We start from the raw sequence: 15,066 nt of genomic DNA, 5'->3' as shown, positions 1-15,066 counted from the left end.
TAAAAAGTACTTTTTTTACAGTCTGGAAAGAAACAAGTCTGTTTTTGAGATAGTAGGGGCAGCCAGAGGGATATGAGCTTTGCCCTTAATATTGTAACTGATTTAAAGAAGCCTGTGTCCCTTGTAAGATTTAAGAGTAAATTTTTTGTTTTGTTTTGTTTTTTGAGACAGAGTTTCACTCTGTCTCCCAGGCTGGAGTGCAGCGGCGTGATCTCGGTTCACTGTAATCTCTGCCTCCCAGGTTCATGCCATTCTCCTGCCTCAGCCTCCCGAGTAGCTGGGACTACAGGCGCCCGCCATCATGCTCAGCTAATTTTTTCTATTTTTTGAGTAGAGACGGGGTTTCACCATGTTAGCCAGGATCGTCTCTATCTCCTGACCTTGTGATCTGCCCGCCTCGGCCTCCCAAAGTGCTGGGATTACAGGCGTGAGCCACCGCACCCGGCCAAGAGTAATTTTTTTTAAGACGGCAACGTTGAAGAGGAGGCGGTGCTGACACTTCTTTCCCCTATCCTCTTCCAGGATGCAGTGCTACTGCACTACTGCTCCCGCTGCACTAGCCTAAACATGTCAGTATGGCTCCTTTACTTCCATCTCAAGGAGCCAAGGGTACCCTACTGAACACAGACCTAAGGGCCAGACTCGGCATCCTGCACTAGGGTAATCCCCTACCAAGAGAGACTTCCAAAATCCCAACCTAAGCTCAAGAATTTTACAAGGACCCAACAAGCTCCTTTGAGGGAACAGGGAAGAAATAGCTACCTCTGGTGGCCAACACTTCTCCCCTCTTTATCTCTCAACTACACTGTAACCAATGGCTGACCAGCTGGGTCTAATAGCCTGTCCCTAAATTTGTCTACACTAGACTGGGTGTCCAAAGACCAGGGACCAAGTTGTCACTGACCATGGTATGGCTTGAGCTTCATGAGGAGATTCATCAGTGAGCTCCTAGCATGGAAGTGTGGACAAGAATACAGTACAAATGAGACAGAGCTTCGTTGGGCACTCTGAGGGCACTCTGTCAGGACAAAAGAATGGCAGGCCCATCTGCAGCACCCACTCCTCACCTGCTGCACGACCTCAGGGGGCAGCTCGCCTCTCCACTGCTTCAGCTGACGTGAGGCGAACGAGTGCAAGGCATAGGACATGGTGCCATACTCAATCCATAGGGACAAGTTGGAGCTGTCAATCTCCAGGGCCCGACGGAAGCAGTTCAAGACAGGCGTGGCATGCTTCCAAATGGGCCCATCACTCTTCAGCTCATTGGAGTTCAGCTTGTCCTGAATGCGGCTGGCCCGGGCCAGAGCCATGCCTGCCCAGGAATCAAACCTGTGGTGGTAACAAAAGCACCAGCTAAAAACACTACTACATGAAAAGCATGGAAGATAATGATAGGCTAGTGGACAGGCAAATGGACACCATGGAAACTATCTTCCCACACCAGGGCTCAGAGCCCAACTCTGACACTCACTAATGCCATGACCATGACCTAGACCAGCCATGTCTCTGAGCCTTCATTCCTAACCTGTGACACAGGGCTAAGAAGACCTACCTCAAGAGCTGTGGGCATTATGAGACAAAACGTATTTTAATCACTCAGCACCTCATAGGCATGCAGTAGCTACTCTAATGGATGAGCTCCTGGACTCTGTTCCCCTGCTTTGCGGGGTTGCCTACAGAACAGCTCTGGTGGAGAGAAAAAGGAGTAGTCTACAAGACAAGTCAGCAGCGGTCCAGCCAAAGCACCAGGAAGACCCTCAGCCAGGTGTGACCTTACCTACTTCTGTGCGGGCAGAGCCTGCCATCAGCACATTTGCCAACCAGAAGCATGGGCAGCAGAGACCTCAGGACCCCAGCAACCCAGCTTCTACCCCATTCTGTCTCTGGGACCCTGAGCAGACCCTGCCCTTTCCAGCTCAGTTCTCAGCAGTAAAATGAAAAGTGAGGGACCACCTGAGACCCTACGATTCTGAGACCACCTGAAAGAAACTGATAGTGAGAACACAGAAACCTGTCTGAGAGGAGGAATGGTCACAGAGACACCAAGACTAAGATGATCTCTGGGCACTCGATAGTCTGAGATTTGCTGAATGCTAGTACAAAGAACAGAAATGGCAGCAATCAAACGGACAGATGCCACCCTCCCACATGCCAATCGTCTTTAATGCACTGCTAGCACAGAAGACCAGATTAAGCACCAAGTCTCGCCTGGTACCTGCCAATTAAGGCCAGAATGAAGGTGGCCAAGGCCTGGAGCCCAGGATCAAGCCATCAAGGGCTTTCCTGGCACTGGGGCCAATCCCACAGGAGACCTTGCCTCTGTGGCAGGGTTGCCTAATGGGCCAGGCTGATGGGTTGATACCCTCTAAACAGGGAGGTATGAAGGTTGGAAGGACGCCCAGCTAAGCTGCCATGAGCCTTCATTCTGTTGAATACAGGGCTGTCAGGTAAGAGGTGCCATGCAAAGACAGGTGGGTTTTATCACCCTCACTTTTCAGATGTGGAAGTAGGGGAACAGAGGAGGAAACCCTTACTGTGGCGCAGTGAGCACTCAGCCAGACTGAGCACAGATAGGGCTGCTCTCTCTCACTGGTTCCCAGTCACCCTGAGAGGACAGCCAGGGCTCTGCCACATGGCTCCCTGCCTGGAAGAAACCACAGGCTAAGCAAAAGAAGTTCTGTGAGAACCTTTCACACAAGCTACACAAGTCTTGCAAACTGGTTTCTCCACTCACACCCAGTCCCTTCTCTCCTTGGCCAGATGGATTCTGACAAGGTGGAATTCTCTGGTTTGCCCTGAGTTAGGGTGGTTCTGTGCTCACCCATGGCTCAAGGGCAGCTATCACAGCCTGGCCTTCGAGTCCTTCCAGAAAGTGTGCCTACAGATGCTACTCTGTACCTTTAGACACAGGTCAGCCACAGTGGGTAGCCTCCTTTTGACCTTCACCCAAGGCTTACCTCCTAGGTAGGATAAAATATTCCCTCTTAATCAAGTGCATCAGACTTCACGAATGTAGAAGGCTCCTTGGGAGGCTCCAGGCAATCACTACATTTTTTTTTTTTTTTTTTTTTGAGAATGAGTGTTGCCCTGTCACCAGGCTGGAGTGCAGTGGCACAATCTTGGCTCACTGCAATCTCCGCCTCCCAGGTTCAAGCAATTCTCATGCCTCAGCCTCCCAAGTAGCTGGGGCTACAGGCGCCCGCCACCACGCCCAGCTAATTTTTGTGTTTTTAGTAGAGACGGGGTTTCACCGTGTTGGCCAGGATGGTCTCGATCTCTTGACCTCATGATCCGCCTACCTCGGCCTCCCAAAGTGCTGGGATTACAGGCATGAGCCACCACACCCAGCCGCAATCACTACGTTTTAAGAGAAAGCCAAACAGGGCTCCACAGGAAGAGAGCATGAGCTTCATGTGCAATGAGCTCTCCTACATGCACCATCATGATAATCGCTACCGCTAACAGTGCACTGCATCAGAGCAAAAAAGAGAACTCTGGCTTGAGTTTTTCTATTACTTGTCCCCAAGAAGACAACCATAGTTAAGAAGCCTGCAGTGGAAGCAGCAAGAGTACACATCCTGGGGCTGTGAAAGTAGGCAGCACAAAACCAACAAGATGGAGCCAGGCTGCGCCTCCTTGCCCTGCACACCAGGATCCAGATGGACACCTTGTACCTTCTCTAATAACCCTTTACCAATAACCCTCCCAGAGGACTTTGGAAAAGAGGCCTTCTCCTCTGCTCTTCTTTTCATGGAAAACCTGCCTTTCCTAACAATGGCAAAGTGCTAAACCACCCTCTCATTCCTTTTTCCCTGGTCTCTTTGCAATGGGCCGGGAAACCCCAAAGTGGCCCACTGAAGAGCTTGCTGAGCTGGAGTCACCCCAGTCATCCCTGCAGCCAGCCTAACCTCATACTCTGGTCACTGACCTATTGGGGCAGATGCAGATGTCATGCATGTAGAACTTGATGGCCTTGGACTGCTCCTTGTTTTTGAAATGATAATCAGCCAGGAGGTAGTAAAGCTCGTTCACCACCGGAGGGGAGGGGTCAGCCCCCTCCGGGAGGCAGGGTACCTGGCAGGTGAGAGGAAAAGTATGAGGGGAGGTGAAGTCAAGGACTCAGATGTGACCAGTAAATCCAGGACTGTTTAGTCACAGGACAGACTCTCCAGCTTCCCCTGCCCCTCCGTCTGGTACAGAGCAGAAAAAGAAGCAAAGGAGTATATACAGCAGTGGCAGAGGGGAAGAGTGTGACCCAGCCCGGTCCCCCACCTCCTCAAGGTTGTGGGCCCACCTCAGTTGAAGTTCCCTCAATGTAGGCAGAGACTTTGTCCAGGCTAAGTGCTGGCCTCTCCGTGCGAGGCACAATGGTGGCAATTCTCTTCAGCAGGTTGGCCAAGTCAGCAGACACAGTGCTGGTCTTGTAGCTGTCAAATTCAGGAAGGGTCTTGGGCTTAAAATACTCAAACATAAACAGGGCATCCTCCCATATAAGATCCACCTTGAAAAAAAGACAGAAGGCAGATTCATAACACAATCAGGGTAAATGAAAAGGGAAAAACACATTCCTCCATAGAAATGCATTTTGTCCAATGTAAATGAGGTTATGGCGTATTGGAGAGCCTAAAACAAATCCCCATTATACTTAAAAAAAAAAAAAAAATCTGCACTACAAAAATTAGCTGGGTGCAGTGGCAGGCACCTGTAATCCCAGCTACTCAGGAGGTTGAGGCAGGAGAATCTCTTGAACCTGGGCAGCAGAGGTTGCAGTGAGCCGAGATCGTGCCACTGCACTCCAGCCTGGGCAACAGAGTGAGACTTCGTCTCAAAAAAAAAAAAAAAAAATCCGCGTGCCCACTATAATCCCCAAATCCAAGTGTCTGAAAAGCATAAGGCTGGTCTGCAGAAAGACAGACATTGGAAACTACAAGCTGCGCTCTATAAGTCCACGTGGCTGAGCCAGAGGGTGGGTTCCATCATGCGGGGGGACCTTCGGCCAGCGACAGACCCTCTCCACTTGGTAGACAAATTATTGAAGGAGGGCTGACTCCAGGGAGGGTGGCCCTAGGTTTGGGGTCCACAGCAGGGGCTCTGTCCTAAGGAGCTTACATTTTAGTGGACGGAATCCCTAAGATCAGACATAACTGACAGTACTGAGGAGCCATTAGATAATATACTCAATAGCACTCTACAAAACAAAACAACACAAAAATGGAAAACCTCTAAGGAATTATTCATATCCAAAATGGAAATAAACTATCGACAATTGCCATGCTACATTTTTTGGTTTTAGGGTAGTTTTGTTTGCTGTTTGTTTTTAGAGATGGGGCCTTGCTCTGCCACCCAGGGCTATTCACAGTGCAATCACAGTGCACTCCAGCCTTGAAATTCTGGCCTCAAGCAATCCTCCTACCCTTACCCTCTAGACCAGCTGGAACTAAAGGTATGCACCACCATACCTGGCTCTACATATTAGTCAACATTAGCTGAATGTTAGTCAACATTTATGAAAATAAGTTTTTGCAAGAAAAACCCTTGTCCTTTGATAGACTCCATCAGACCGTCTTCTCTCCTTCTTCTGATGCAACTCCAAGCAGGACTGCCAAGATGACTGTTGACAAATATGACATCCTTCAAGAGAGCTTACACCTCCTGCTTCCCTCTTCCTTGGGCCTACTGCAGCACCCTCACCTGCTGGACTGAGTGTTCCTCCAGGTACCTGGCCTTACTCTTCTTGCTGGGGAAGCTGTACAGGCAGTAGAAGCACTGCTCCAAGGCTGTCTCCAGCTCCTCCTTGTAAGGGTGCGTGTCTTCAGAGGTGGATGCAGCCAGTTCCTTCTGGAGTACTCGTACCTGTGGTGGGCAGAAGAGATGCCTGAGGTGAGGGCCTGTAGCCACTGCCTCCCTTTTACAGCAGGGCCCCAGACAGACCACCACTCTATCAACTCTTTTAACCTGAGGTGGCTATGTCTGTTGGGCTCCTGCATGACTTGATTCCAAAAATACCTGTTTCCCGGAAAAGTCTTGTTATCCTAATAGGAGCTATTCTGGTCCCACCTCTGGGCCCAGCAGGAGCCTCCTGATGGGTTTACCAAGCTGCCTGTCTCCTAGCATACCTAGCCAGTTTCTACCAGCCACCAGAAGAAGATATTATTTGCCTCCTGGGAACTTCACTCATTTATTTAGTCATTCATTTCTTCAATGAATAATTACTGAATACTTTCTTATAATAGACATAGTATGACATAGTCCTTGCTTTTTAGAAGTTCAGATTCCAATGGAGAGAATAAAGTTAGATAAATGTTTATAAAAAATAATTATAACATGAGATGATAAATCCCACTAGGGCTAAAAGAATCTCCCTCAGACAAAACATAAATGAGGATCAGAGAGGATGTGAACAACATAGTAAACAAGTTACATCTATGAATATGAGAGCTGACAGCTATTGTTATGCCCAACTATTAGCAAATACACATTATTTTCAAGCATCCATGAGATTTTTGCCAAAACTGGATGAAAAGCAAGTCTAAACAAAGACCAAAAACTAGATATAACACATACTATATCCTCAGCTGAACACAATCCAATAAAATTAGAAATCAATTACATAAAAATAGCAAACACCAAATATCAGAACATATGGGAGGCAGATAAAGATGTGTTTGGGAAAACTTATAGTCTTCAATACGTGTATTAGAAAAGTGAATACTGGCTGGGTGCAGCAGTTCATGCCTGTAATTCCAGCACTTTGGGAGGCTGAGGTGGGAGGATTGCTTGAGCCCAGGAGACTGAGACCAGCCTGGGCAACAAAGTGAGACCCTATCTCTACAAAAAATTTAAAAATTAGCCAGGCGTGGTGGTGCACACCTGTAGTCCCAGCTACGTGTGAGGCTGAGATAGGAGGACTGTCTCTTATACACATCTAGATGTGTATAAGAGACAGGAGCAAGATTGTGCCATTTCACTCAGCATGGGCAACAGAGCAAGACCCTGTTTCAAAAAAAAAAAAAAAAAAAAAAAAGAGAGAATAAAATCAAGGAAGACCTCTGAGAAGAAAACGAATTTTTTTTTTTTTTTGAGATGGAGTCTCACTCTGTCACCCAGCCTGGAGTGCAGTGGCACGATCTCGGCTCACTGCAACCTCTGCCTCCCGGGTTCAAGCAATTCTCCTGTCTCAGCCTCCCAAGTAGCTGGGACTACAGGTGCCTGCCACCATGCCCAGCTAATTTTTTTATTTTTAGTAGAGCTAGGGTTTCACCTTGTTGGTCAGGCTGGTCTCAAACTCCTGATCTCAGATGACCCACTTGCCTCAGCCTCCCAAAGTGATGGGATTACAGGCGTGAGCCACTGTGCCTGGCCCTAAATTTTTAAAAATAATAAAAATAATAGAAAAAAGATAAAAAAGAGTGAATACTAAAATAAGCATTCGATTCAGTAAGTTAGAAACAATACAGAGTAAATTCAAAGAAAGTAAAAAGAAATATTAAAGTGGTAATGAACTAGAAAGCAAAGAAACAATGGATCAATAAACCAATAGTTGGTAATTTGAAAAGACTAATTTATACAAACCTCATGAAAGACTGGTTTTTAAAAGGTGGGGGGAAAAAGCACAAACTATTTTAGCAATGAAAAAGGGGCATAACTAGAGGTACAACAGAACTTTTTAAAGCATAAGCAAAAACCAAGAACAGCCTTATGCTCTAAGTGGAAACTGTTACAACAATATAATTGACTTGAGAAGAGAAAATCTAAATGGACCTATAATCACTAAAGAAAGAGTAGTTTAGAATTTATAAAAGAGAGACAGAGTTCTAGATCACAGGTGGCAAACCACCCCATGGGCCAAATCCTGCCCTTATCTGTTTTGTAGGCCTCGGAGTTAAGAACGATGTCTGCATTTTTAAATGACTGATTGAAAAAAAATTAACAGAAAAAAACTTAACACATGAAGATTATATGAAATTCAAATTTTAGCATCCACAAGTTTTGTTGGAAGAAAGCTGCAGCCACTGATTTACGTAATATCTACGACTGCTTTTCTGAGGCAACGGAAGCCCTGAGTAGTTGCAACAGAGACCCTAGAACCTACAAAACCTCAAAGATTTACTATTTGTCCCTTTACAGAAAAAGCTTTGGTGACCCCTGGCAAAGGGTATAAGGGCGGAAAAAAGAAAAAAAAAACTGTAAGGATTGAAAAGGAAGGAAAAAATAGTTATTCATGGATGATATGACTGTCTACATAGAAAATTCAAGTCTACCACCCACTAAAATTAACAGAAGTAATAAACAAAGGAACTGTGCATAAGAAAAAATTATTAAAAAACTAATGCTCCTGCATGCCCACAAAAATCAAAGAGAAAAACTGACATTTAAATATCTATTTATAACAGTAACAAAAACAACTGAAACCTAAGCAATAATCTAACAAAATATATACAATTTTACAGCCATACTTTGAAAAAATGAGAGTGAAAGAAAAAAAGTATTATGGAGAAAATTATTAAGCTGAATTAAGGGACATGAAAGCATAAGACCTAAATAAACAGAGAGATATACCACATTTACGACTGGAAAGACTCAACTATACAAAAATGACAGTTCTTCTGCAAATTAATTTGTGAGGTCAATGTCATTCCAATCAAAATTCCAATGGCGGGTTTGTGTTAGGGGGTTGGATATCACAAAACATTACAGACTGATCTTACAATGCTACAGAAGAGGAAAGGGCCAAGAATAGTCAAGAGACTAAGAGGTACGTGAGTAGGTTAACCCCACCAGGTATCAAAATCTCTCAAAGACAATTCAGTATTGTCTTTGAGACAATTCAGTATTGTCAGGAACAGACCAGACTCCTATGCCAATAAAAAGAACAGAGCCAACATGAAAGAAGGTGACTTACAAGTCAGCACAGAGAACAGACTCTTCAAAAAATGGTACAAACCAACTGGCCATGCGTATGGAATGTAAAATTGGATTCCTACCTTATCTTTTAACAAAAATAAAATTTAGATGGAATACAGACACATGAAAAACAAGAGCAAACTAGTAGATTACTGTAGAGGAGATCTTTATATAATTTTGTGAGAGGGAAGTAAAAGTACCCCCACCCTTCAAAAAATCACAAACCTCAAAGGAGAAGACTAACAAATTTGACATTCAAATTTTAAAATTCTGTAAAACAAATACCATACACATAATTAAAAGATACCCCACACAAAGGTGCACAGAAATAGAAATAGAACTAAGCACACAGACATAATATGTGCATGTAAAACTGGTGAAAATTATATATCAGACGAAAGACTGGAATTCAGAGTACCTTAAGAAAAAAACTGCAAATCAATAGGAAAAAGAAAAACAAACCACTAGAAAGATGGGCAAATTATGTGAACAGGCAATTTACATAAGAGGAAACCCAAGGGGTAAACAGGCACAGAAAGATATTCAATCTCATTAGTAATTATAAATTATTAAAAGCAACATTTAAAGAACAATGAAATACCATTTCATGCCTTTCAGATGGGCATCAACATTTAAGTCTACTGTACCTAGGGCTGACACAGCCGTGCAGGAATTCCCACACTGCTATCAAAAGTATAAAACTGTTCAATAATTTTGGAGAATAATCTGAAAATAAAATTTTTAAAGTTAGCAATGTGCATATTCTGTGATCTAGTAGTTCCTTTTACAGGAATCTACACAAGGGAAACTCTCACATGTATACATAAAACAACCTCTTGGTGGACGTTAACCATAATATCATTTATAACTCCCAAAATGCATAAATAACCTTAATGCCATCATTAGGAAAGTTTATTTTTTAAAAATATAATAACAAATACTTACAGATGAAGTGATATAAATGTCTAGGATTTGCTTCAGAATAATGTGGGATGACTGGGAAGGTAGGTGGGGGAGTAGACGTGCATTATGAATAATAATGACTAACCAGTCAGTATATGCAAGTGCACTATACTTTCTATTTTAACAATGTTGGGAATTTTCCATACTAAAAAGTTTAAAAGCATGATATACTCACACCATAAAACCCTATAAAGCAATTAAAATGAATAAACTAGATGTACTTGTATTGATGTAACTGTATCTCAGTACACTAAAATAAATAAAAGCAAGCTGCAAGAGGTTACATACTATATGATATTTAAAATGTAAAATTTTAAAACTCATGTAACTATATACTATTTACTGACATACAGCTATATAATTAGGTATAAAAAAACATGGACAAAAAGATACACACCAGCTTCAAGAGAGTGAGGGAGATAGGGTAATGAAGAGCACGTTTTCTTGTTAACTCTTATTTTTATCAGAAGACAAATCTGTGGCAAATATAGCAGATTGTCAACACATATAAAACCTGGGTGTGTGGCTGGGCACGGTGGCTCAAGCCTGTAATCCCAGCACTTCGGGAGACCGAGATGGGCGGATCACGAGGTCAGGAGATCGAAACCATCCTGGCTAACACGATGAAACTCCGTCTCTACTAAAAAATACAAAAAATGAGATGGGCATGGTGGCAAGCGCCTGTAGTCCCAGCTACTCAGGAGGCTGAGGCAGGAGAATGGCGTGAACCCGGAAGGCAGAGCTTGCAGTGAGCAGAGATCATGCCACTGCACTCCAGCCTGGGCAACAGAGCGAGACTCCGTCTCAATAAAAAAATAGTAATAATAATACAAAAAACTAGCCGGGTGAGGTGGCGGGCTCCTGTAGTCCCAGCTACTCGTGAGACTGAGGCAAGAGAATGGCGTAAACCCGGGAGGCGGAGCTTGCAGTGAGCTGAGATCTGGTCACTGCACTACAGCCTGGGCGACAGAGCGAGACTCTGTCTCAAAAAAAAAAAAAAAAAATCTGGGTGTGGTACACGGAGGAGGGTGGGCACACAATGTAAGAGGGAATATCCAGGTGTTAATAAAGGCTCTATAGCACACGGGTCATTTGAGCTGTGTGGAGATGAACAGATAAGAATCCATCAACCCAAGTAGAATATATGAAAAAAGAAAAGAAGAGATCCAAGAGGATTTCTCTCGGAGAACATATCCATTCTATCTAAGAAGAGAAAACAATCCACACAAAAGGTCTCCCTGATGTTGGGCTCAAATCACTGTCACAATGCAATCCTTTTACCTGCAGACCATGAGCCTGGGGCAAGGAGAAGAGGTAGTAATGAAGTAAGTATTTGACCTTCATAACCCCCATGGCACCCAGATCACGAGTGCTCAGCAAGCATCTCTGGAGAAATGAATGAATGTCTTTATGTTTGTTCATTCACTCATTCAAGAAATATCAACTGGGCAGCAGTCTGTCAGGCATTGCTCAGGCCCCAGGGATGCTTCAAACAGCAAGATTGAAAAGGTCCCTGGTCCCAGGGATGCTATCTGCTGGGGGAGGGGCACATGACAGAAACAAATGGTGAGGGTCCCCAGCAGCAGACATGACAGCATGTGGCAAGAGAGAAAAGTCTCTTTGAAAAGGCAGGAAGGAAACAACAAACCAGTCATGCAGAAGCTGAGGAAGAGTATGGCAGGCAGAAGGCACACGGTGGTCAGGAAAGCTGCTGCAAAGGTTGGAGATATCTAAAGGCTGGGCCTTGGGCAGGAAAATCAGGAACTATAAAATGAAACACAACAGTGCTCAACTCACTTCTACTCCCTCAAATTCACTAGCAGGTATCAGCAGCTAGAATTCATGCTCCACTAGAAAAGATATAGATTAAGAAAAACGAAATAGGACCATCTTATTGCCCCTTCAGCCCACCCCTTCACTCTTAGCACCACTCCCACCCAAGCTAGCCTAAGGTATTAACTCATTCTTCCCAATCAGCATAAGGAGGATGGTCTTGTGGAGGTGACCTTACGGAAGCTGAGACCGTCCCTGCACTCTCTGGTTGGCAGAGGGAAGGCAGAAAAAGGGAGTGGCTGAGTCCTGGCAGCATTACAGACTCATCCTGGAAAAACTCTTCCAAAAATAGTCTTGGAGGGTAGAGCTGACCCAGGGTGAGCATCTCAAAGACCCTCAGAGCTCACAGGGTAGGGGAGACATTCAGGTATCTGGAGGTGGGGCTGGAAATTGCCTCAGACACTAACCAGCAACAGGGACCTGGGCCAGATGGGCCTCCTGGACGAATCACATCCTCAGCCTAAGTGTTTTGCAAACCGTCAAGCTCTATACATACATGAGCTCTATACCTATGCATACTCTACTTTAACCCATATTTATTAAGCACCTGCTATGTGCCAGTTGCTGTACTAAGTACTTGGATCCAACAGTGAACAAAACTAGCAAAACCCCCTACTCTCTCTGAAGTTAATTTCAGTGGAGCAGAGACATACAACACATACAATGAGTGTATCACACAGCATGCTGGAGGATAAGTGCTGGGGGGAAAGCACAGGAAGATGGTGAGGACTGGGAGGGAGGGTGCAGTTGTGAAAGAGCAGGTATTGTTCCCTGAAGAGAAGGTGTAGAGCAGGTGATGGCAAACTCTTTCTTAAAGGGCCAGATACTAAGTATTTTAGGCTTTGCTGGCCTTACAGTTCCATCACAGCTACTGGACTCTGACACTCTACTGCAAAAGCAGCCACAGTTAATATGTAAATGAATGGGCATGGTTATATTCCAATAGAACTTCATGAATAAATATTATAGGCTGGGTTTGACGTCCCTGTCTTGGTATATGAAGAACACCAGGCGCTCTGTAACTGGTCTGCATGCTGCTTGGCCTCCTACTCAACAGTGAGATTGGAGACAGGGTTCATGCTGCTTATCCCTAGTAAACCCAGGGAACTACTTCCAGTCAATCACAACTGACAAGTGCAAGGAAGTGTATGTGCTCTCACTAATCATTTACTAACTGAATGGATGTAATAATAGCTATTGAATGAGCAACTGCTACTTGGCATTGTGAGTCATGCTTAGCAAACAGGACTCAATAGAAGGCGGTGATGGTGCATGTGGTTATTTACTCCTGAAATTACAACTACAAGGCCTAGCCCCGTGCCTGACTAGGAAGAAACTCAACAAGGACTACTGGATCTAAATCAACCTGCTATTCAAGAGTTCCAGAGCTTCCTGAGGATCAGGTGCACAAGGGAACTTTCTGGCAAGAAAGTCTTATCAGACTTTCTGATAAGCTTCAGTAACTACACTAAGTAATGCTGTTAAGTCAAAGATGCACAGTGGGCCCACTGAGGGAAGGCCGAGCAAGCTCGGCGTGCCAACATGAATCTGTCCCCTTCCCATTCCACCTCCCACCACAGCCCTGCCCTGCACTGGCAGTCTGCAGCCCAGGGGGAAGCACTTACATAGAATCGCAGCAGAGCCCCATCTGAATTGCAGCACCAGGACCTCCTGCCCAAATACTCGTGGGCTGTGTTCAGCAGCATGAGAGAGGATGGGAGCATGGGCGTCTCCGACATCCCTAGGGAAAGCCCAGGCCAACAGACACAGAGTTAGTGTGGGAACCTGTGTGCCTGCAGGGGCTGCGAGGCTCAGTCTCTTCTTTTCGGGCTTTGCTGTCTTTATCAACATGACCATAGATATTTCTTTTCCTTTTTTTTTTTTTTTTTTTGCCTTTTTAAATAAGTAGTGACTTGAATGGCTTTACTAAAGCAATACATGCTTATCAAAACACAATTCAAGCCATATAGGAAAATATAAAGGAGCACACTTTATCCATCAAAATACTAGCCCAGAGAGAACCAATGCTGACATCTGGTGAACCTCCAGTCGAAGCATCCTTCTGTGCATATCTGATGCATTTTGAATGAGAGAAAAGTAATTTATAACAATGGAACCCATACTACACATGCCATTTCTTAACTTAAAAAAAAATTTTTTTTTTTTAAGAGATAGGGTCTAACTGTTGCCCAGGCTGGAGTACAGTTGGCACAATTATAGCTCACTGCAGCCTCCAATTCCTGGACTCAAACAATCTTCCCGCCTCAGTCTCCTGAGTAGCTGGGATTGCAGGCGCAAGCTACCACACCCAGCTAATGTTTTGATTTTTTGTAGAGACAGGGTCTCAGTATGTTCCTCAGGCTGGTCTCGAACTCCTGGCCTCACGTGATCTTCCCGCCTCGGCCTCCCAAAGTGTTGAGACTACAGGCATGAGGCATGGCGCTTGGCCTTAAAAGTTCTTAGATTTAGGTCTACCTGAATAATACAGAAGAAAAAGAGTAAAATAGGAGGAAAAAGAACTACTGAATTCCAGTTACACATTCGTTTACCACTACAGGTATTGTTTGTTTATAAAGGTCCCTCAGTATTTTTGAAACTCTGGGCCATAACCCATTAACGACTTATAACTAGCATTTTTAGAGTGGATCAGGACAGAACATGTCAGAAGTCACTAGTAATAACTTTCTTTCATGAAATTTATTTTGTACTTTTTCTTCTTTTTTTTAAAATGAGGTCTCACTTTTGCCCAGGCTGGAGTACAGTGGCACGGTCATAGCTCAGTGGGCTCCAAGTCCTGGGCTCAAGTCAACCTTCCTTCTCAGCCTCCCAAGTAGCTAGGTCTATAGGTGCCGCCATCACACCTGGCTTTTTTTTTTTTTTATTTTACTTTTTGTGGATACAGGGTCTTACTACGTTGCCTGGGTTGGCTTCAAACTCCTGGCCCCACGTAATCCTTCTGCCTTGACCTCCTCAAGTGTGGGAATCACGGGAGTGAGCCACCATGCCCTGTTGCTTTTGGCTCTTAATTGCAACCAACTGTTTCAATTTGTTGTACTCATTCTGCTCCTTGCTGTTTGCATTTATGACTTCATAATGGTGAGATTTAGTTTGCAGTGTTTTCCTCAATTCTACAATTCTCCTTTTTGTTTCATTCTGTTTGTCAGCTCAAAAGTCCAATCCTGCTTCCTCTGCCTTCCTAATAAACCCTGTCTTAGTATCTGCTTCCAGAGAATTCAGTATGTGATAACTACTATTATTTTTCCTGGGTGATAATATCCTCACCAGGCCCCTCATCACCCAACCATAGTGTGTTTTATCCCAGGGCCCCTTCCCTCAGCTAAGTCTACACACTGAAAGATGGCAGGA

At 44.5% G+C, this 15,066-nt stretch overlaps 1 protein-coding gene across 5 annotated transcripts in view; it reads right to left on the bottom strand.

The window, feature by feature from the left end:
• CABIN1 (calcineurin binding protein 1) overlaps nt 1-15,066 on the bottom strand; it is a 166,528-nt gene that overhangs the window by 94,692 nt on the left and 56,770 nt on the right. For all 5 annotated transcript variants that reach the window (XM_011967986.1, XM_011967988.1, XM_011967989.1 and 2 more), the window contains 5 exons: nt 13,326-13,441; nt 5,692-5,853; nt 4,295-4,501; nt 3,929-4,074; nt 1,068-1,329 (listed from right to left, as the gene is read on the bottom strand). In XM_011967986.1, the coding sequence (XP_011823376.1) occupies nt 1,068-1,329; nt 3,929-4,074; nt 4,295-4,501; nt 5,692-5,853; nt 13,326-13,441 (893 nt within the window). The remainder of the gene's footprint in view (nt 1-1,067; nt 1,330-3,928; nt 4,075-4,294; nt 4,502-5,691; nt 5,854-13,325; nt 13,442-15,066) is intronic.

Source organism: Mandrillus leucophaeus, unplaced genomic scaffold, assembly GCF_000951045.1.
Source record: "Mandrillus leucophaeus isolate KB7577 unplaced genomic scaffold, Mleu.le_1.0 Scaffold820, whole genome shotgun sequence".
NCBI lineage: Eukaryota > Metazoa > Chordata > Mammalia > Primates > Cercopithecidae > Mandrillus > Mandrillus leucophaeus.
Note: the sequence above shows the minus strand (reverse complement) of the source record. Positions and strands in the feature narration are given on the sequence as shown.